Consider the following 21181-nt stretch of genomic DNA (forward strand, 5'->3'; position numbering starts at 1 on the left):
AAATGGGTTTCCAAGCTTAAGAGCTTACATCTCCAGATCCATCACAAATACATAAAAGAAGAACAACATCACAAAGGACAGTAACATTGAGCTTACATCTCCAAATCCACCAACAATGGAGCAGCAAAATGCAACCAGTTTGCATCCAACAGTGTGCAGTTTGCACAACAAAATCATTACAAAATAAGAAGGTAGGTTCTAGCAGTATATCACATTCAGATAGCTTGCATGCATCAAGTAGAGACGACGGCTAATCTTGGACAAACAACTTACCCTTGAGCTGATCTTGCTTGCAACTGACTTAGCAAAAAGTCCAGTTTTGCATCCATCTCAGCTTGCTTCTTCCTGTTCTCCTCATCTCTCTTCCTGTGCTCCTCGTCTTGCCCGGTCCTTGCTTCTTCGGACTCCTTCAACTGCTTGATCAAGGTGTCAACAAGTGCCTGAAGCTCGACATTGCCCCTCTTTGCCAACTCTACATGACAGTTGCTATCGCCAGATCTCGCATGGACATGCTGGATCCCCACATGCTGAAGAAACCTTGGCTTCTTAGTGTGCTTAGCAAGCACTTCAGCTACAGCCTCGGTTGCGGAGTTCGATTCCTGTCCATCTTCTGTAGGCTGAGAGGCCTTGTTTTCCATCTCGGTCTAGCAATGCAAGCAACAAACATGGTTATAAGACGGCTTAAGCCCAAGTAGAGAAGACAACATCAGCAAGCTTACATGCATCGTCTTTGTAAGGAAAGCTATCATGCATCCTTTACAACTAGACACTTGTGATAACAGTCAGATTAATCTTTTTTCTGTGCGGAGGTGATTCAAATTATTCATATATACTATCATCTACAACAAAGTGGACTATTTCCTGATTTAACTAGAAGTGAGTAATGTTTAAATCAAATTATTTCTGGAGGTCAGTCTATAATATATATATATACACACACACTAAAAATGTAAGACACTGAGGATGGCCAAAACTACAATATATAAAGCCAAATAATAGACTAAAAAATTTCTATAATTTTACGTGGCTGATTGGTCACATGTCAAAGTGATTATGCGCATTTATTAAAGACATTTCATCTAGCCATATACTAAATCAAAACTAATGTTTTTCAATCTCTTCAAAACTTATCAGTTGTATGAAAATAAAAAAGGGTACAATCATACAAGACAGGCTATTACAAGATAGTTAAGTGAACATGTTAACATTTTCAATTAAGATACACTGACATTTGATTATCAGTTTCAATCTGGTGGAGTAACTCAAACAATATTAGTTCTAGTAAGCAAAAAGGTAAAATTATGGTTGGTAGTCTTTTGAAGCTGACTTACAATTGCAGCTTGGACAACACCGGTGTAGCTTTTGTTTTTCTTGCTGTAGTGGCACTCCTTGAATAAATCCAATGCAGTGGGTTCTTTATCTTTGTATTTGTCTCCCTGGAAACAACCAATATGAAGGCAAGGGAGCATCATACATAGTTACTACATGGACGCAACAGTTTACATGAACCTATGGTCAAGAATATTTCTCATGACAATGCACATCTAGAGCCACATGTTTGACTTACCAGATTATCAAAGTGCATAGGGTAGCTGCGCGAGCCAGTGGTTTGGTGAAACTTAACTTTAGCTCGATTATTTTTGTTAGTTTCACATATCCCCTACATCAAGAGACCAAATACATGTAAGGCACAATTTCTTGATTAGCATGTAGAAGGCGAGAGATTGGTCTCGAGGAAGAAACATACCATATTTTTGGGATCCTTCCAGCTTTTCGCTAGCTCATTCCACTGCTCATCAGTCATCGAGGGGACAGGAGACGTTCTCGTCACCAAATGGAGTGGGTGAGGGTCAAAATACTCTTTCTTGAGCCTGTATCGTTGTTGGCGAGTCGCACGTTTCAGCATTTCAGTACAAGCCTTCCTAACTGACACAGCATCAACGTCCATCTGAAACTTGTTCTAGCCCAATGAAAAAATATGTGTAAGTATCATGATTGCACATAATTGACACAATAGGAAAAATTGATAGGTTGATAGCAATTTGAGGGAGAAAGGCTTGGACTTTGTACTTACACCAACTTTTCCTACAAAGTTCCTGAAGATCCCATCTCGGACATGTCCATCTGGGTCCTTGTAATCCTTCCAGCGCTTAAACACGGGCATATGGTGTCTAACTGTGACGTTGCATTCAGTTGCGAACTTTGCAGCAAGAAGAGGTGCCTCCGGCCTTAACTTCCCTTCTGGAATGACAAGCAGCAGTTTGCCCTGCCGGCATCGAGTGATCCTTTCCAGACATTTTCCCAAATTGGGGCCCCTTTCCCTTGGCTCCTCATAGGATTGTGGACCTGAAAAGAAGGTAAAATCAACAATGGATACAATTAAACTGCAATTACATGTATAGAAGTGTACTAATAAATGGAGGACGTCGTTTCAAAATGAGTAACTATAACAAGAGGAATTAAGCTCACAAAAAATTCAAGACAATATACTAGTAACCATATGGCAACAACAACTAAATGGAATATTGCAGTATATGTCATGTTGGTGTGTTTTTGATTGTTAAAAATGCACAGGTTAACTGGAACGGAAGACACGGTTCGAGCAGATTTCAACAAGGCAATATCTTCAACAAATACAAAAGAAGATAAAACTAAAATCATGATACAATCAATTGCAAGAAACACAATTTTAAATTCAGTACTGTGTAAATTGTCCTTATTTAAATACCGTGATATTAAGAAATGAGCAAAATGGAGTTGTCCTTGAGAATATCATCATCCCACAGCACTGGAATGACTCATAAAAAATCATGCACACATATGGTATAAATTAAGACAGGAAGATGCATAGAACAATAGATTGAACAAGAAGTTTAACTCTAATAGATGCTAGAAAGATTCGGGTTATAACATGCCTTCGGAGTTATTGTTAGGTTGGGTTTGCTGATTTGGTTGGGCACTACCACCAGCTTCGTTCTCCATCTCATTTTCTTCATCACGATGGGCAATGAGATCAGCTCCATTGGCAATCCAGTTGTCATCATCACAATGTCCAGGATCATCACCTTTTTAGAAAAGCATCCAGTGAGAGTATGTTCATCATGCAATCAGAGCTAATAGCCTAGGCTAGCAATTCAAAACAAAAAACATGATATGATAATAATATTAAGAACATGCCTTCAACACCATGGTCATCAAAGTTGGGAACAATTTCTTCAGCTGGGTGGACACAAGCCATAGAAGCAGTTGGCTTATGGATGACACTTGGAGTCTGATGTTTAGGATCAGACATTTCCTCACTTTGAGTACCTGCATCAGCATCTTGTAATAGAGCTTTCTTCGACCTTGTGACTCATGGATTAGTTGGGAGGTCCGCATGAACTCTCTTAGGAGGCCGAGGCTTGACTCCACCAGGGGGCATGGCAGCAGATCTTTTCTTGCTAGTTTTCTGACTAGTCTTCTTACAACCCTGATAGATATGAAAATATGGTTTAATCAACAAACAGTAACAAAATTCTGCTGCAACGGCAAAGAAGCAACACATGATTAGCACCTTAGAGTTTGAGCTTGCAGCAGGTGTGGACTGCAGTGCTTCTGTTTCATCTACTAAACTATCATCGGATGACTCTCCTTCACTGGTATTGTCCTCGTTAGGATGGTACTCAGCTTCAGAATCATCACTACTATGCTTGGGTTTATTTTTTTCAGGTGAAATGACAGTTTTGGCTGCAAACAATGTCGATAGTGCAGGAATTCTGAGTGCTTGCATCATTGAATTGTTCCTTATGCATGTTCTGATGCGCGACTCCTCCATAGGATGTAGTGGTGCTTCTAAGATGAGTGAACACATGAGCACGAATTACTATGTGTATAATCTGTAGTTAATAACAAAGCACTATTTTTTGATTAAGTTTGTAACAATATGTGACCCAAATCTACACTTGGCAGGACAAGACCCTTTTTTTTCATAGGTATGACCAGAACTCTAATGGACAAGAAACACTAGCAACTTAAATAAAACACAAGAAAAACGCTTTTACCACACACCCATTAGACATACATATGCATGAACAGAAAATAGGCATGCGTGGGGTGGGTTGAGAAGATTATACCTGTTGTCTTGTGTCCTCGGGGTTTCTTCGCTACAGTCTTCTTCCCCATCAGTGTGGCGCAGAGGTCCTTGAAGCGGTGCAGTATGGTCGCGGTGACGGTTTGTTATAGGGTTTGGTGGAGTGGAGAGGAGGGGGTTCTTGACCGGCAGTTGAGGTGGGTAGTGACCTGTGGTGGAGGCGAAAGAAGAAGGGGAGTCGTGCTCAGCAATGGCGCAGTGTGGTGGCGGCGACGGCTTACTCTAGGGTTTGGTGGAGGCGGATGGTGGGGGAAAGGGGGTCTTGACCTGAAGTGGAAGAGCAAGGGGAAGGGGAGGGAGGGGATTCGTGCCCTGCAGTGGAGGTGGACGAGGAAGGGAAGGGAAGTTGGGCTCGGCGGTGGAGGAGGTGAAGTTGTGGCCGGCGGTGGAGTAGGAAGGGGAATGGGAGGGAGGGGATTTGGCTGGTGGTGCGGTGGGGGTAGATTTGGTGTGTGTAAAATTACTAATAGGCCCTTCATCTCGTGCTGGTGGGTGAATGCATATGTGTAATTTTGGGGAACATTGCTAGGCAATAGCGTCAATTCGCGTTGTGTTGTTTTTTCCTTGGCACAGCCGCGCGGCTAGAGCGAAAACTGTAACGTGATTGCGCGCGCTTTTTGCCGCCGAGCCAAATTTAGAACATTCTAGAGCATATAACACAAGTTTATTATTTGTTGCTGTAATTAATAAGACATATATTTAATTATGCACTATTATTAGGAAATAATTACTAGAATGAGCAAGACATATGCGCCAACTTTTTTACAAACCATAGGGGAAACGATGACATAGTTTAAAAAACCGAACCGGATTGGCGGCCTCACCGGTTCGATTATCGGTTTGGATTATCCGTTTGGTTTTTTAAATTATGAGCAAGGGAACTACCAACTCCAATAAACTTGGTTACAGACGCACCTCGACGTGAAAAAGCCTTTGTATCATCGAAACGAACAACTTGCTGATTCGGCCATCTCCATCTGAGTTGATCACATGGAGGTGCAGGACGTTGATACGCGTCGACCGATGGGTGGCATGAGCTCCAGGGTGGACGGACGGAGAACTCGCGAACGGAGCGCGTGCTCTCGGAAGCTTTCAGGGGAGTCGCGTTCCCTTCAGCCTCGCTAGCACCGGGGAGTCGATTGGAGGAATCAGACGACCATGTGACTCTGCAGGACCCGTGGACGTCCTATGAAATTGGAAGCTTGAGCATGGATGCCTGATCAATCAATTTCTGATACGACTTCAGGCCACATTCAGCCATGAGAACAGCTCACGCATGCTCATTAGGGTTTCTACCAAACAACCCCTATGTACCAATTGCTACTATTTGGTTTAGGAAAGAGGGTTTCCCCCCGCTTTATATTATAAAGCACCAACACAACATCGAAGCATCTGAAACAAACGCACGCCAGACAGACCCAAGGTAAGATACATGAATGCCGGGCACCGATACACAACCTCAACAACACCCGCAACCTCAACAACCTCAACAACACCACCACAATGCCGCCCGATTGCTACTATTTGGCGCAACCTTATCAGTGGATCCTATTTGTATCTTGTGCTATCAGACAGGGAAGGAAGCCTGCGACATATGCTATCGAGGAATGTGCTATTTGGCACATATTGTGCTGAATACAATTCAAATGGTAAGGGGAGTCCACGACAACCAAGTGTCTGGTTATAATAGGTCAGGCCATCTAGCTCCACCTATCTTCGGTTTTGTCAAGCTTTCGTGGATTTTGGTTGGTTCTTTGTTTTATTTCCTTTTTTCCTTTACGTTTTCTCATTTTTTTTTAAATTCATGAACATTTTCAAATTTGAGAACGTTTTTAATTCATGATGATATTTAAAATTCGTGATATTTTTTTAAATCCATGAACTTTTGAACGTTATGTTTTTTTAATCATCAAGCATTTTTCCAATTCATGTACTTTTTTTAAATTTGAGAACATTTTTAAATTTCTTAACAAATTTTTAATCGGTGAACATTCTAACAATTTGCGAACTTTTTACTTCAACATTTTTTGTGTACAGGCAGATGCAATAGAGGAATATCTATTGGCCCGCGGCCCATAGGGAAGCAACATGGTGGGTTAGTGTCCCCAACAGAAAAACACATACGCGATGGAACAGACGCCCGCTGATTATTTCTTTTGCTGTGACAAAGGAACATACACCACTTGACAATATTTCACTGATTATTTGACATTAATGTACATGGTTCAAGTATCACATCCATGGTGTCATGAAAACAAGGAAAATGGAACTAAAATCCCAAATGCTAACTACACTGAGATAATATTTTCTGAATATGTATCTGGACATCCCCACTGTCTCGTTAGTGCTGGACATAATACTAGGGACTCACCTGAGTGGTGGTAACCAAGAAGGCAGTCGTGGGAGCCGACACCAAGATTATGGGGTGACAACCCCACTGTCTCGTTATACACAAGGAAGTGCACCACCGCAGCCGAAGATCACGACGACAACCATCAGATGGCGGCAACAAGAGCTGATCTCTGGGCGCAGAAAACAGACAAGATTAATTAATGGCCAAGTAATAAGTATAACCCCAAAAAAGAAACCCATAAATTTCTGTGTGAATTATTGCATTTTGCATTCTTAATGGTAAGTATGATAAGAGCACACACAAAATCCGGCATTTGTTATGAAAATATTTTGCTTGCCCATAGTACAATGTTTCTGAAGAAGTCAACATGATAGTGTGCATGGAAGATTTTAGTATATTACAACATCATAAACAGAGGATGTGTAATAGTGCAAAAACAAGTTCGATCAATTCTCGCTTAACCTATTGGTAAATCTATTCTTAGCATCCTGCAGTAGGATGTAGCAACATCTCTACAGCCCCATCGACATCATTCAGTTTACTGTGAATTTAAGTAAGCGTCTAACTTCAGCATATAAAATTGTACCCCAGTGTACTGAGCCAGTGAACTAAATGGGCTTAGTTGTTAACTGTATGTGCCACTCCATCAGTGAGAAAATTCAGTTAACTGACTGGTATAGTTCTGAAATTCAATTAGCTTAGTGAGTTGTGGTTTGTTTTAAAACTGGGATGACAACAGATAACTTAGCTGCTACTTAAGCCATTAGGCTAATGGATCGCTTAAATCTTTGTGATCGATCTTCACATATCTCACAGGATTTTAGCTAAAGCAGAGTGTTAACTTCTCAGCAGTTAGTTGCAGCCTTTAGGTAGAAATCTGATTGTTTACTTAAACATCTGCTGATGGTTACAACCCATCCCGTTGAAACAAAATCTTGCTCACCAAATTGAGTGAGGAACAACTGGACCCATGCCTCAATTTAGTATGTATTATAGTGGGCATCTAACTTCAGCATATAAACTTGCCAATGAAGTGTATTGAACAAATGAGCATGATTAGCATATAAACTTGCCACTGAAGTGTATTGAACAAAAGTGCATCCGAAATTCTGAAGGGGGGAATTGCAAATCACAATATTTAGTCAACAAATTCTGAAGGAGGGAGATGATTTCTGCCGAAGACATACCACTCGCTCCTGGCTGGCGTTGATGTGGGGAAAGAACGGGGGAGTGTCCGGTGCAGCAAGTGCGGGCAGCGACTGGCTCGTCCGTGCGGCAATGGCGGGCGGCGGCTAGCTCATCCGTGCGGCAATGGCGGGTGGCGGATGGATCGTTGGCGCGGCAATGGCGGGCGGAGGCTGGCTCGTCGACGCACCAAGGGTGCCCGGCGGCGAGGAGAGAGACTGAAGGGATCCTGAAGATGGCACCGAGACGGACCACCCCGCTGGATCTGACTACCCTCGCCCGGGCAGTCGGCGGCGGCACTGACGGCGGCGGCGGCAGTGGCGGTCGATGGGATCTGGAGAATGTGAGAATCGGGGAAAAGGAAGTATCCACTGTTTTATTTACGAGAAGCAACATAATGCAAAATACACTGTCATGTGGGGCATACAATGGCACCCACGTATCCTCACAGTTTTATATTTTTTAAGCAAAACGTATGGTCTGACCGACATGTGGGCCAACGAATGGGCATGTACGCCACATCAGCAGGAGCACAATCCATGACGGTCTGGATGGTGTATATGAAAAAAATGCTAGGCCCGTCTAAGCCCACTTGGTCGATTCATGACAGTTTCTGTGACGGTAGCATGTGGTCCGTCATCAAGGGCCTGCTGTTTTTCGGCCCAAGCACGGCTTACAAATTGGTGATGGTACTAGTGACGGGCCAAGGTAAACCGTCATAATCTGTGACAGATTCTAGGAACGTCAGCAAGAATCTGTCATGGATTAACAAGTTTCTTGTAGTGTTGACAGAGTTCTCTAGTCACTATCGCCAAGTTACTGGAACTTCGCGATGAACTATAATATGCAAGGGATGATGAAAATGATTCCTGAGCTCTTCGTGATGCTGAAATCAACGAAGGTAGAAATCAAGAAAAGCATCAAATGTTGATGGTTGACAAGACCACTAGTTTGAAGTAAAAGGGTAAAGGAAAGAAAGGGAACTTCAAGAAGAATGGCAAGCAAGTTGCCACTCCCATTAAGAAGCCCAAAGCTAGACTCAAGCCTGAAATCGAGTTCTTCTACTTCAAAGGAAATCGTCACTCGAAGCGGAACTGCCCCAAATACTTGGCGGATAAGAAGGATGGCAATGTGAACAAAAAGTATATATGATATACATGTTATTGATGTGTACTTTACTAGTGTTCATAGTAGCCCATGGGTATTTGATACTAGTTCAGTTGCTATGATTAGTAACTTGAAACAGGAGTTACAAAATGAACAGAGACTAGTTGAGGACGAGGTGACGATGTGTGTTGGAAGTGGTTCCAAGGTTGATAAGATCACCATCGCATACTCCCTCTACCTTTGGGATTAGTATTGTAACTAAATAACTGTTATTTGGTGTTTGCGTTGAACATAAATATGATTGGATCATATTTATTGTGATACGGTTATTTATTTAAGTCAGAGATTAATTGTTGTTCTGTTTACATGAATAAAACCTTCTATGGTCTTACATTCAATGTAAATGGTTTACTGAATCTTGATCCAAGTGATACACATAATATTGATGCCAAAAGATGCAAAGTTAATAATGATAGTGCAACTTATTTGTGGCACTGCCGTTTAGGTCATATTGGTGTAAAGCGCATGAAGAAACTCCATGCTGATGGACTTTTGGAATCACTTGATTATGAATCACTTGATGCTTGCGAACCATGCCTCATGGGCAAGATGACTAAGACTTCATTCTCCAGAACAAAGGAGTGAGCCACTGACTTATTGGAAATAATACATACCAATGTATGCGGTCTGATGAGTGTTGAGGCTCGCGGCGGGTATCGTTATTTTCTGACCTTCACAGATGATTTGAGAAGATATGGCTATATCTACTTAATGAAACATAACTCTGAAACATTTGAAAAGTTCAAAGAATTTCAGAGTAAAGTGGAAAATCATCGTAACAAGAAAATAAAGTTTCTACGATCTGATCGCGGAGGCGAATATGTGAGTTACAAGTTTGGTCTTCATTTGAAACAATGTGAAATAGTTTTGCAACTCACGCCACCTGGAACACCACAGCGTAATGATGTGTCCGAACGTCATAACCATACTTTATTAGATATGGTGCGATCTATGATTTACCACTATCATTTTGGGGTTATGCATTAGAGACAACTGCATTCACGTTAAATAGGGCACCATCTAAATCCGTTGAGACGACGCCATATGAACTGTGGTTTAGCAAGAAATCTAAGCTATCTTCTCTTAAAGTTTGGGGTTGCGATGCTTATGTGAAAAAGTTTCAGCCTGATTTGCTCAAACCCAAATCAGAGAAGTGCGTCTTCATAGGATACCCAAAAGAAACTGTTGGGTACACCTTCTATCACACATCCGAAGGCAAGATCTTTGTTACTAAGAGTAGATCCTTTCTAGAGAAGGAGTTTCTCTCGAAAGAAGTGAGTGGGAGGAAAGTATAACCTGATGAGGTAATTATACCTTCTCCTGAATTGGAAAGTAGTTCATTATAGAAATCAGTTCTAGTGATGCCTACACCAATTAGTGAGGAAGTTAATGATGATGATCATAAAACTTCAGATCAAGTTACTACCAAACCTCGTAGGTCAACCAAAGTACGTTCCGCACCAGAGTGGTATAGTAATCCTGTTCTGGAAGTCATGTTACTAGACCATAACGAACCTACGAACTATAAGGAAGCGATGATGAGCCCAGATTCCACGAAATGGCTTAAGGCCATGAAATCTGAGATGGGATCCATGTATGAGAACAAAGTATGGACTTTGATTGACTTGCCCGATGATCAGTGAACCATTCAGAATAAATGGATCTTCAAGAGGAAGACGGACACTGATAGTAGTGTTACTTGTTGGGGAACATAGCAATAATTCAAAAAAATCCTATGTGTCACCAAGATCAATCTAGGAGATGCTAGCAATGAGACAGAAGGAGTGCATCTTCATACCCTTGAAGGTCGCTAAGCGGAAGCGTTGCAAGAACGCGGTTGGTGGAGTCGTACATGCAGCGATTTAGATCGTGGTCGATTCCGATCTAAGCGCCGAACAACGGCGCCACCACGTTCAACACACGTACAACCTGGGGACGTCTCCTCCTTCTTGATCCAGCAAGGGGAGAGGAGAAGTTGAGGGAGAACTCCGACAGCACGACGGCGTGGTGGTGATGGAGCTCGTGGTTTTCCGGCAGAGCTTCGCCAAGCGTGACGGAGGAGGACGAGGTGTTGGAGAGGGGGAGGGTTGCACCAGGGGAAGGGTGTGGCAGCCCTTCCACCCCCCGCTATTTATAGGGGAAGGGGAGAGGGGGCCGCCCCCAGATCCCATCTACAAGGGGGCGGCGGACAAGGGGGGTAACTTGCCCCCCAAGCATGTGGGAGGCGCCCCCACCCCTAGGGTTTCCAACCCTAGGCCCCTTGGGGGGGGCGCACCAGCCCACCAGGGGCTGGTTCCCTCCCTTGTTCAGCCCACTAGGCCCACCGGGGCAGGTGGCCTGATGACCCACAAGTATAGGGGATCTATCGTAGTCCTTTTGATAAGAATGTCGAACCCAACGAGGAGCAGAAGGAAATGATAAGCGGTTTTCAGCAAGGCATTCTCTGCAAGCACTGAAATTATAGGTAACAGGTAGTTTTGTGATAAGATAATTTGTAACGAGCAACAAGTAACAAAAGTAAACAAAGTGCAGCAAGGTGGCCCAATACTTTTTGTAGCAAAGGACAAGCCTGGACAAATTCTTATATAGAGAAAAGCGCTCCCGAGGACACATGGGAATATCGTCAAGCTAGGTTTCATCACGATCATATGATTCGCGTTCGGTACTTTGATAATTTGTTATGTGGGTGGACCGGTGCTTGGGTACTGCCCTTACTTGGACAAGCATCCCACTTATGATTAACCTCTATTGCAAGCATCCGCAACTACAACAAAAGTATTAAGGTAAACCTAACCATAGCATGAAACATATGGATGCAAATTAGCCCCTTACGAAGCAATGCATAAAGTAGGGTTTAAGCTTCTGTCACTCTAGCAACCCATCATCTACTTATTACTTCCCAATGCCTTCCTCTAGGCCCAAATAATGGTGAAGTGTCATGTAGTCGATGTTCACATAACACCACTAGAGGAGAGACAACATACATCTCATCAAAATATCGAACGAATACCAAATTCACATGACTACTAATAGCAAGACTTCTCCCATGTCCTCAGGAACAAACGTAACTACTCACAAAGCATATTCATGTTCATAATCAGAGGGGTATTAATGTGCATATACGATCTGAACATATGATCTTCCACCAAATAAACCAACTAGCATCAACTACAAGGAGTAATCAACACTACTAGCAACCCACAGGTACCAATCCCGGACTTAGAGACAAGAATTGGATACAAGAGATGAACTAGGGCTTGCGAGGAGATGGTGCTGGTGAAGATGTTGATGGAGATTGACCCCCTCCCGATGAGAGGATCGTTGGTGATGATGATGGCGATGATTTCCCCCTCCCGTAGGGAAGTTTCCCCGGCAGAACAGCTCCGCCAGAGCCCTAGATTGGTTCCGCCAAGGTTCCGCCTCGTGGCGGCGGAGTCTCGTCCGGAAGGATGGCTTATGATTTTTTTCCTCATCGAGAGACTCCATATAGCAGAAGATGGGCATCGGAGGGCCACCAGGGGGCCCACGAGGCAGGGGGCGCGCCCAGGGGGGTAGGGCTCGCCCCCCACCCTTGTGGGCAGGGTGTGGCCCCCCTCTGGAACTTCTTGTGCTCATTATTTTTTATATATTCTGAAAATGACTTCCAAGAAGTTTCAGAACTTTTGGAGCTGTGCAGAATAGGTCTCTAATATTTGCTCCTTTTCCAGCCCAGAATCCCAACTGCCGGCATTCTCCCTCTTTATGTAAACCTTGTAAAATAAGAGAAAATATGCATAAGTATTGTGACATAATGTGTAATAACAACTCATAATGGAATGAATATCGATATAAAAGCATGATGCAAAATGGACATATCAACTCCCCCAAGCTTAGACCTCGCTTGTCCTCAAGCGAAAGCCGAAATCTAAAAATATGTCCACATGTTTAGAGATAGAGGTGTCGATAAAAATAAAATACGAACATGAGGGCATCATGATCATTCTTAGAACAACAACTTATATAATCTTTTCATATGATCTCTTATGCTAGAGTAAAAATTCAATCAAAATTTCAAGTATGAATCATAGACTTCATTGAAACCTAACAAACTATAATCTCAGTCATTGGAGCAATTGCAATTATCATAACATAGGAAAGAGTCAATATAAGAGCTTTTCAGCAAGTCCACATACTCAACTATCATATAGTCTTTCACAATTGCTGACACTCACGCAATACTTATGGGTATGGAGTTTTAATCGGACACAGAGAAAGATAGGAGCTTATAGTTTTGCCTCCCAAAGTTTTACCTCAAGGGTAATGTCAACAATAATAGTTCATGAAAACTCACATCCAATTAGCCATATATACCAGGATCTTTCCAACATGTTGTGCTTGCCAAAAGACAAAATTTAAAAAGGAAGGGTGAAGATCACCATGACTCTTATGCAAGGTAGGAGATAAAAGTAAAAGATATGCTCTTCGCAGAGGGAAGCAGAGGTTGTCATGCGCTTTTATGGTTGGATGCACAAAATCTTAATGCGAAAGAACGTCACTTTATATTGCCACTTGTGATATAGACCTTTATTATGCAGTCCGTCGCTTTTATTTCTTCCATATCACATGATCGTATAAAGCTTATTTTCTCCCACACTAATAAGTCATACATATTTAGAGAGCAATTTTTATTGCTTGCACCGATGACAACTTACTTGGAGGATCTTACACAATCCATAGGTAGGTATGGTGGACTCTCATGGCAAAACTGGTTTAAGGGATATTTGGAAGCACAAGTAGTATCTCTACTTGGTGCAAAGAATTTGGCTAGCATGAGGGGGAAAGGCAAGCTCAGTCATGTTGGATGATCCATGACAATATAATTTATCTCAGATGTAAAAAAACATAACCCATTATGTTGTCTTCCTTGTCCAACGTCAACTCTTTAGCATGTCATATCTTAATGAGTGATCACAATCGTAAAAGATGTCCAAGATAGTGTATTTATATGTGAAGACCTCTCTTTCTTTATTACTTCCTATTAATTGCAACGATGACCAAAACTATGTTTGTCAACTCTCAACAACTTTTATCCATCATACTTTTTATATGTGAGCTCATTACTCTCCATAAGATCCATATGATCTCTTTGTTTCTTTTTATTCTTTCTCTTTTATTTTATTCCCTCAAGATCATAGCAAGACAATCAAGCCCTTGACTCAACACTAATCTTTATTATATATAGCTCACGGACTTGATTACATAGAAGGATCATAAAGCAAAACTCACAACTAGATCATACTAAAAACTTTATACTACTAGATCAAGATATTACCAAAAGGATCGAACTAAGAAAACGGTAAAGATAAAAGTGATGGTGATACGATACCGGGGCACTCCCCCAAGCTTGGCAGTTGCCAAGGGGAGTGCCCATACCAGATATGCAGTTCTTCTTTGTTGGTGAAGTGGGTGGAGTTGTTGATGATGGGTAGTCGCACATCGAGCGTAGGAGGTCCTCCAACTTGCGGATAATGCCCTTGAGTGCGATGATATGCTCCTTCAACAAAATATTTTCACGTGTGAGATACTTGTTTTGTATACGGGATAACTCAATCATCTTGAAAGCCTCGATCTCAATTGGGGTAAGAAGATTGTGATCAAGTTGAAGGATGTCTTCTGCTGCCGGAACTTGGTCCTCCGTGGTCTTGTTGATCCCTTCATCCTTGTTGATCTCCATAGGTTCTTCACTCTTCAGCTCTATCTTCATTAGCCAAGCATCGTTATCACCATTGTTGGAGGAGGGAGACGACATAATGCCTGGCCTTGAGAACCCTGACAGAAAACAGCTCGAAACAAGAACAGGAGATTTTTGCGTGATACGGGAGTCAAAACCTCCGGGAGATTATATAATGAATTTTTACCGACCAAAATACGTGTCATGTAAGAAAACGGAATCCGAAGAGCACACGAGGTGCCCACGAGGTAGGGGACGCGCCCTCCACCCTCGTGGAGCCCTCGTGTCCTTCCCGGGCTGCTACTTATTTTTCTATTTTTCTAAATATTCCAAAACGGAGGAAAATTGCCATTAGAACTGCTTTGAAATTGGTTTACTTACCGTACCACATACTTATTCCTTTTCGGAGTCTGAAACGTTCCGGAAAGTGTCCCTTATGTATTCCTCCGGGGTTACGGTTTCAATAACATTCATTTCAACATTTATAGGATTACCTGAGATATAATGTTTAATTCTTTGACCGTTCACCACCTTCGGATTTGTGCCTTCGAAGTTGTTGATTTTTATGGCACCAAAACAATAAACCTCCTCGATAACGTAAGGACCTTCCCATTTAGAGAGAGGTTTTCCTGCAAAAAATCTTAAACAAGAGTTGTATAGCAATACATAATCACCTACATTAAACTCACGCTTTTGTATTCTCTTGTCATGCCATCTTTTAACTTTTTCTTTAAATAATTTGGCATTCTCGTAGGCTTGGGTTCTCCATTCATCGAGTGAGCTAATGTCAAATAACCTCTTCTCACTGGCAAGTTTGAAATCATAATTGAGTTCTTTAATAGCCCAATAAGCCTTATGTTCTTGTTCGAGAGGTAAGTGACATGCTTTTCCATAAACCATTTTATACGGAGACATACCCATAGGATTTTTATATGCAGTTTTATAGGCCCATAATGCATCATCAAGTTTCTTGGACCAATTCTTTCTAGATCTATTAACAGTCTTTTGCAAAATTAATTTGAGCTCTCTATTACTCAATTCTACTTGAGCACTGGACTGTGGGTGATAAGGAGATGCAATTCTATGATTAACATCATATTTAGCAAGCATTTTAGGGAAAGCACCATGAATAAAATGTGAACCACCATCAGTCATTAAATATCTAGGGACTCCAAACCTCAGAAAAATAACTTCTTTAGGCAACTTAATAGAGGTGTTATGATAAGCACTACTAGTTGGAATAGCTTCTACCCACTTAGTAACGTAATCAACGGCAACTAAAATATGTGTGTATCCATTGGAGGCAGGAAAAGGTCCCATATAATCAAAGCCCCAAACATCAAATGGTTCAATAACTAGTGAATAATTCATAGGCATTTCTTGATGCCTACTAATATTACCAATTCTTTGACATTCATCACAAGATACAACAAACTTACGGGCATCCTTGAAGAGAGTAGGCCAATAAAAACCAGATTGCAATACCTTATGTGCAGTTCTATCTCCAGCGTGGTGTCCTCCATAAGCTTCAGAGTGACACTTGCGTAGGATCTGTTCCTGTTCATGCTCAGGTACACAACGTCTAATAACACCATCTACTCCTTCTTTATAAAGATGTGGGTCATCCCAAAAGTAATGTTTCAAATCATAGAAGAACCTTTTCTTTTGCTGGTATGTGAAACTAGGTGGTATAAATTTAGCAACAATGTAATTAGCATAATCAGCATACCATGGAGCAGTATGAGAAGCATTTATGACATTTAATTGTTCATTAGGAAAGCTATCATCAATAGGTAGTGGGTCATCAAGAATATTCTCTAGCCTAGACAAGTTGTCTGCAACGGGGTTCTTAGCTCCCTTTCTATCAATAATATGCAAATCAAATTCTTGTAGCAAGAGAACCCATCTAATAAGTCTAGGTTTAGCATCTTTCTTTTGCATGAGATATTTAATAGCAGCATGATCAGTGTGAATAGTTACTTTAGAATCAACAATATAAGGTCTGAACTTATCACAAGCAAATACAACTGCTAAGAATTCTTTTTCAGTAGTAGCATAATTTCTCTAGGCATTGTCTAGAGTTTTACTAGCATATTGAATAACATTTAATTTCTTATCAACTCTTTGCCCTAGAACAGCACCTACAACATAATCACTAGCATCACACATAATTTCAAAAGGTAAATTCCAATCAGGTGGCTGAACAATAGGTGCAGAGATCAATGCTTTCTTAAGTATTTCAAATGCTTCTACGCAATCATCATAAAAAACAAATGGTATATCTTTTTGTAATAAATTAGTCAGAGGCCGAGAAATTTTTGAGAAGTCCTTAATGAACCTCCTATAAAAGCCGGCATGACCAAGGAAACTTCTTATACCTTTGATGTCCTTGGGACACGACATCTTTTCGATAGCATCAACTTTAGCTTTATCAACTTCAATGACTCTTTCAGAAATTTTGTGCCCCAAGACAATACCTTCATTAACCATAAAGTGGCATTTCTCCCAATTCAATACAAGGTTAGTTTCTTCACATCTCTGCAAAACTCGATCAAGGTTGCTTAAGCAATCATCAAAAGAGGATCCATAGACGGAAAAATCATCCATGAAAACCTCACAAATCTTTTCACAAAAGTAAGAGAATATAGCCATCATGCATCTTTGAAAGGTAGCAGGTGCATTACATAAACCAAAAGGCATACGTCTATAAGCAAAAGTACCGAACAGGCAAGTAAAAGTGGTCTTAGATTGATCATCAGCTGACACAGGTATTTGAGAGAAACCAGAATAACCATCTAGAAAGCAAAAATGTGTATGTTTGGATAATCTTTCTAGCATTTGATCAATAAAAGGTAAGGGGTAATGATCTTTTTAGTAGCCTTATTTAATTTGTGGAAATCAATTACCATCCTATAACCTATAATAATTCTTTGCAGAATCAATTCATCTTTATCATTAGGAACGACAGTAATACCTCCCTTTTTAGGGACACAATGGACATGACTTACCCACTGACTATCAGCAACAGGATAAATTATACCTGCCTCAAGGAGCTTTAGTATTTACTTTCTTACCACTTCTTTCATCTTAGGATTCAGCCATCGTTGGTGATCACGAACTGGTTTGGCATCTTTCTCCAAATTTATTTTGTGTTGACATAGTGTGGGACTAATGACCTTAAGATCATCAAGAGTATATCCAATAGCAGCACAGTGCTTCTTCAGAGTTTTCAATAATCTCTCTTCTTCATGCTCTGAAAGGTTAGCACTAATAATCATAGGATATATCTTTTTCTCATCAAGATAAGCATATTTAAGAGTATCAGGTAACGGTTTGAGCTCAAACACGGGATCACCCTTGGGTGGAGGAGGATCCCCTAGGATTTCAACAGGCAAATTGTGTTTCAGGATGGGTTCCTGTTTAAAGAATACTTCATCTATTTCCCTTCTTTCATTCATAAACATATCATTTTCATGGTCTAGCAAATATTGTTCTAAAGGATCACTAGAAGGCACAGCAATAGAAGCAAGACCAATAATTTCATCTTTACTAGGCAATTCCTCTTCACGATGTTGTCTATGAAATTTAGAGAAATTAAATTCATGAGACATATCACCTAAACCAATAGTAACAACATCCTTTTTGCAGTCTATCTTAGCATTAACTGTGTTCAAGAAGGGTCTACCAAATATAATGGGACAAAAGCTATCTTGTGGGGAACCAACAACAAGAAAATCAACAGGATATTTAGTTTTCCCACACAAGACTTCAACATCTCTAACAATTCCATTTGGTGAAATAGTATCTCTATTGGCAAGTTTAATTGTGACATCAATATCTTCTATCTCAGCAGGTGCAATATCATGCATAATTTCTTTGTATAAGTCATGAGGTATAGCACTAGCACTGGCACCCATATCACATAAGCCATGATAACAATGATCTCCTATTTTAATAGAAATAACAGACATGCCTACCATAGGTCTATGTTTATCTTTAGCACAAGGTTTAGAGATTCTAGCAGTTTCATCACGGAAATGAATAACATGCCCATCAATATTATCAGACAAGAGATCTTTAACAATAGCGATATTAGGTTCAACTTTAATTTGCTCAGGAGGTGTATAGGTTCTAATATTGCTTTTACGAACAACAGTTGAAGCTTTAGCATGATCTTTTATCCTAACAGGAAAAGGTGGTTTCTCAACATAAGTAGTAGGAATAATAGGATCATTATAAGTGACAGTCTTTTCTTCAACTTTAATAGGTGCAGTTACTTTTACTTCTATGGGAGGATGATATTTAAACCACTTCTCCCTAGGGAGATCAACATGACTTCCGTGAAGTTTCAGGACTTTTGGAGCTATGCAGAATAGGTCTCTAATATTTGCTCCTTTTCCAGCCCAGAATCCCAGCTGCCGGTATTCTCCCTCTTTACGAAACCTTGTAAATAAGAGAGAATAGGCATAAGTATTGTGACATAATGTGTAATAACAGCCCATAATGCAATAAATATCGATATAAAAGCATGATGCAAAATGGACGTATCTGTTGTGCATGATGTGAATATTTTGTGTGGTGAATATGGAGCATAGCCAGACTACATGATTTTGTAGGGATAACTTTCTTTGGCCATGTTATTTTGAAAAGACATGATTTCTTTATTAGTAGGCTTGAAGTATCATTGTTTTTATGTCAAATGATAGACTATTGCTTTGAATCACTCATATCTTAATATTCATGCCATGATTAGATATGTGATCAAGATTATGCTAGGTAGCATTCCACATCAAAAATTATCTTCTTATCATTTACCTACTCGAGGACGAGCATGAATTAAGCTTGGGGATGCTGATATGTCTCCGTCGTATCTATAATTTTTGATTGTTCCATGCCAATATTCTACAACTTTCATATACTTTTGGCAACTTTTTATACTATTTTTGGGACTAACATATTGAACCAGTGCCCAGTGCCAGTTCCTGTTTGTTGCATTTAGTTGTTCCACAGAATATCCATATCAAACGGAGTCCAAACGGGATAAAAACTGACGAAGCTTTTTTTTTGGAATATATATGATTTTTGGGAAGAAAAATCCACGCGAGACGGTGCCCGAGGGAGGCACGAGGCAGGGGGCACGCCCCACCCCCCGGACGCGCCCCTGACCCTTGTGGCGACCCCGTAAGGTGGTTGGTGCCCTTCTTCCGCCGCAAGAAAGCTAATATATGGATAGAGATCGTGTTAAAATTTCAGCCCAATCGGAGTTATGGATCTCCGGGAATATAAGAAACGGTGAAAGGGTAGAATCTGAGAACGCAGAAACAGAGAGAGACAGAGAGACAGATCCAATCTCGGAGGGGCTCTCACCCCTCCCACACCATGGAGACCAAGGACCAGAGGGGAAACCCTTCTCCCATCTAGGGAGGAGGTCAAGGAAGAAGAAGAAGAAGAAGAAGGAGGAGGGGGGCTCTCTCCCTCTCGCTTCCGGTGGCGCTGGAGCGCCACCAGAGGCCATCATCATCACCGCAATCTTCACCAACAACTTCACCGCCATCATCACCAACTCTTCCCCCCTCTATGCAGTGGTGTAACCCCTCTTTTACCCGCTGTAATCTCTACTTAAACATGGTGCTCAACGCTATATATTATTTCCTAATGATGTATGGCTATCCTATGATGTTTGAGTAGATCCGTCTTGTCCTATGGGTTAATTGATGATCGTGATTGGTTTGAGTTGCATGTTTTATTATTGGTGCTATCCTGTGGTGCTCTCCGTGTCGCGCAAGCGTGAGAGATCCCCACTGTAGGGTTTGCAATATGTTCATGATTTGTTTATGGTGGGTGGCGTGAGTGACAGAAGCACAGACCCGAGTAAGTAGGTTGTTTGTGTACAGGATAAAGAGGACTTGATACTTTAATGCTATGGTTGGGTTTTACCTTAATGATCTTTAGTAGTTGTGGATTCTTGCTAGAGTTCCAATCATAAGTGCATATGATCCAAGTAGAGAAATTATGTTAGCTATGCCTCTCCCTCAAATAAAATTGCAATAAGGATTACCAGTCTAGTTATCGATTTCCTAGGGACAAATAAATTTCTCGAAACAAAAAGCTTTTTGCTAAAACTAACTTAGTTGTGTATTTATCTAAACAGCCCCTACTTTTTATTTACGTGCTCTTTATTATCTTGCAAACCTATCCAAAAACACCTACAAAGTACTTCTAGTTTCATACTTGTTCTAGGTAAAGCGAACGTCAAGCGTGCGTAGAGTTGTACCGATGGTCGATAGAACTTGAGGGAATATTTGTTCTACCTTTAGCTCCTCATTGGGTTCGACACTCTTACTTATCGAAAACTTTTGCGATCCCCTATACTTGTGGGTTATCAAGAGGCTATGGTGTTGATGTAGAAGCCCTCCGTGATCGATGCCCCCTCCGGCGGAGCTCCGGAAAAGGCCCCAAGATGAGATCTCACAGGTACAGAAGGTTGCAAAGGTGGAATTAGGTTTTTGGCTCCGTATCTGGTAGTTTGGGGGTACGTAGGTATATATAGGAGGAAGAAGTACGTTGGTGGAGCAACGTGGGCCCCACAATGGTGGAGGGCCCGCCTAGGGGGGGTAGGCGCACCCCCCTACCTCAT

At 41.3% G+C, this 21181-nt stretch overlaps 1 protein-coding gene across 1 annotated transcript; it reads right to left on the bottom strand.

Moving 5' to 3' along the window:
- Positions 1 to 269: 269 nt before the first annotated feature.
- On the bottom strand, positions 270 to 2982 carry LOC147971295 (uncharacterized). Its single transcript, XM_087522760.1, has 6 exons — positions 2916 to 2982; positions 2075 to 2346; positions 1748 to 1960; positions 1568 to 1660; positions 1332 to 1436; positions 270 to 644 (listed from the first exon to the last, which is right to left on the bottom strand). The coding sequence occupies exons 1-6, from the start codon at positions 2980 to 2982 to the stop codon at positions 270 to 272; spliced, it is 1125 nt and encodes a 374-aa protein (XP_087378886.1).
- Between the last annotated feature and the right edge of the window lie 18199 nt (positions 2983 to 21181).

Source organism: Triticum urartu, chromosome 5A, assembly GCF_056163025.1.
Source record: "Triticum urartu cultivar PI428250 chromosome 5A, HENAU_Tu73, whole genome shotgun sequence".
NCBI lineage: Eukaryota > Viridiplantae > Streptophyta > Magnoliopsida > Poales > Poaceae > Triticum > Triticum urartu.

What these genes read in the sequence shown, in the direction of transcription:
- LOC147971295 (XM_087522760.1), bottom strand. Translation starts at nt 2,982, where the DNA reads ATGGAGAACGAAGCTGGTGGTAGTGCCCAACCAAATCAGCAAACCCAA. An exon ending in CTATGCACTTTGATAATCTG is followed by an intron (nt 1,437 to 1,567) that starts GTAAGTCAAACA and finishes GGTTGTTTCCAG; the next exon opens with GGAGACAAATACAAAGATAA. An exon ending in GTGTTGTCCAAGCTGCAATT is followed by an intron (nt 645 to 1,331) that starts GTAAGTCAGCTT and finishes TTGCATTGCTAG; the next exon opens with ACCGAGATGGAAAACAAGGC.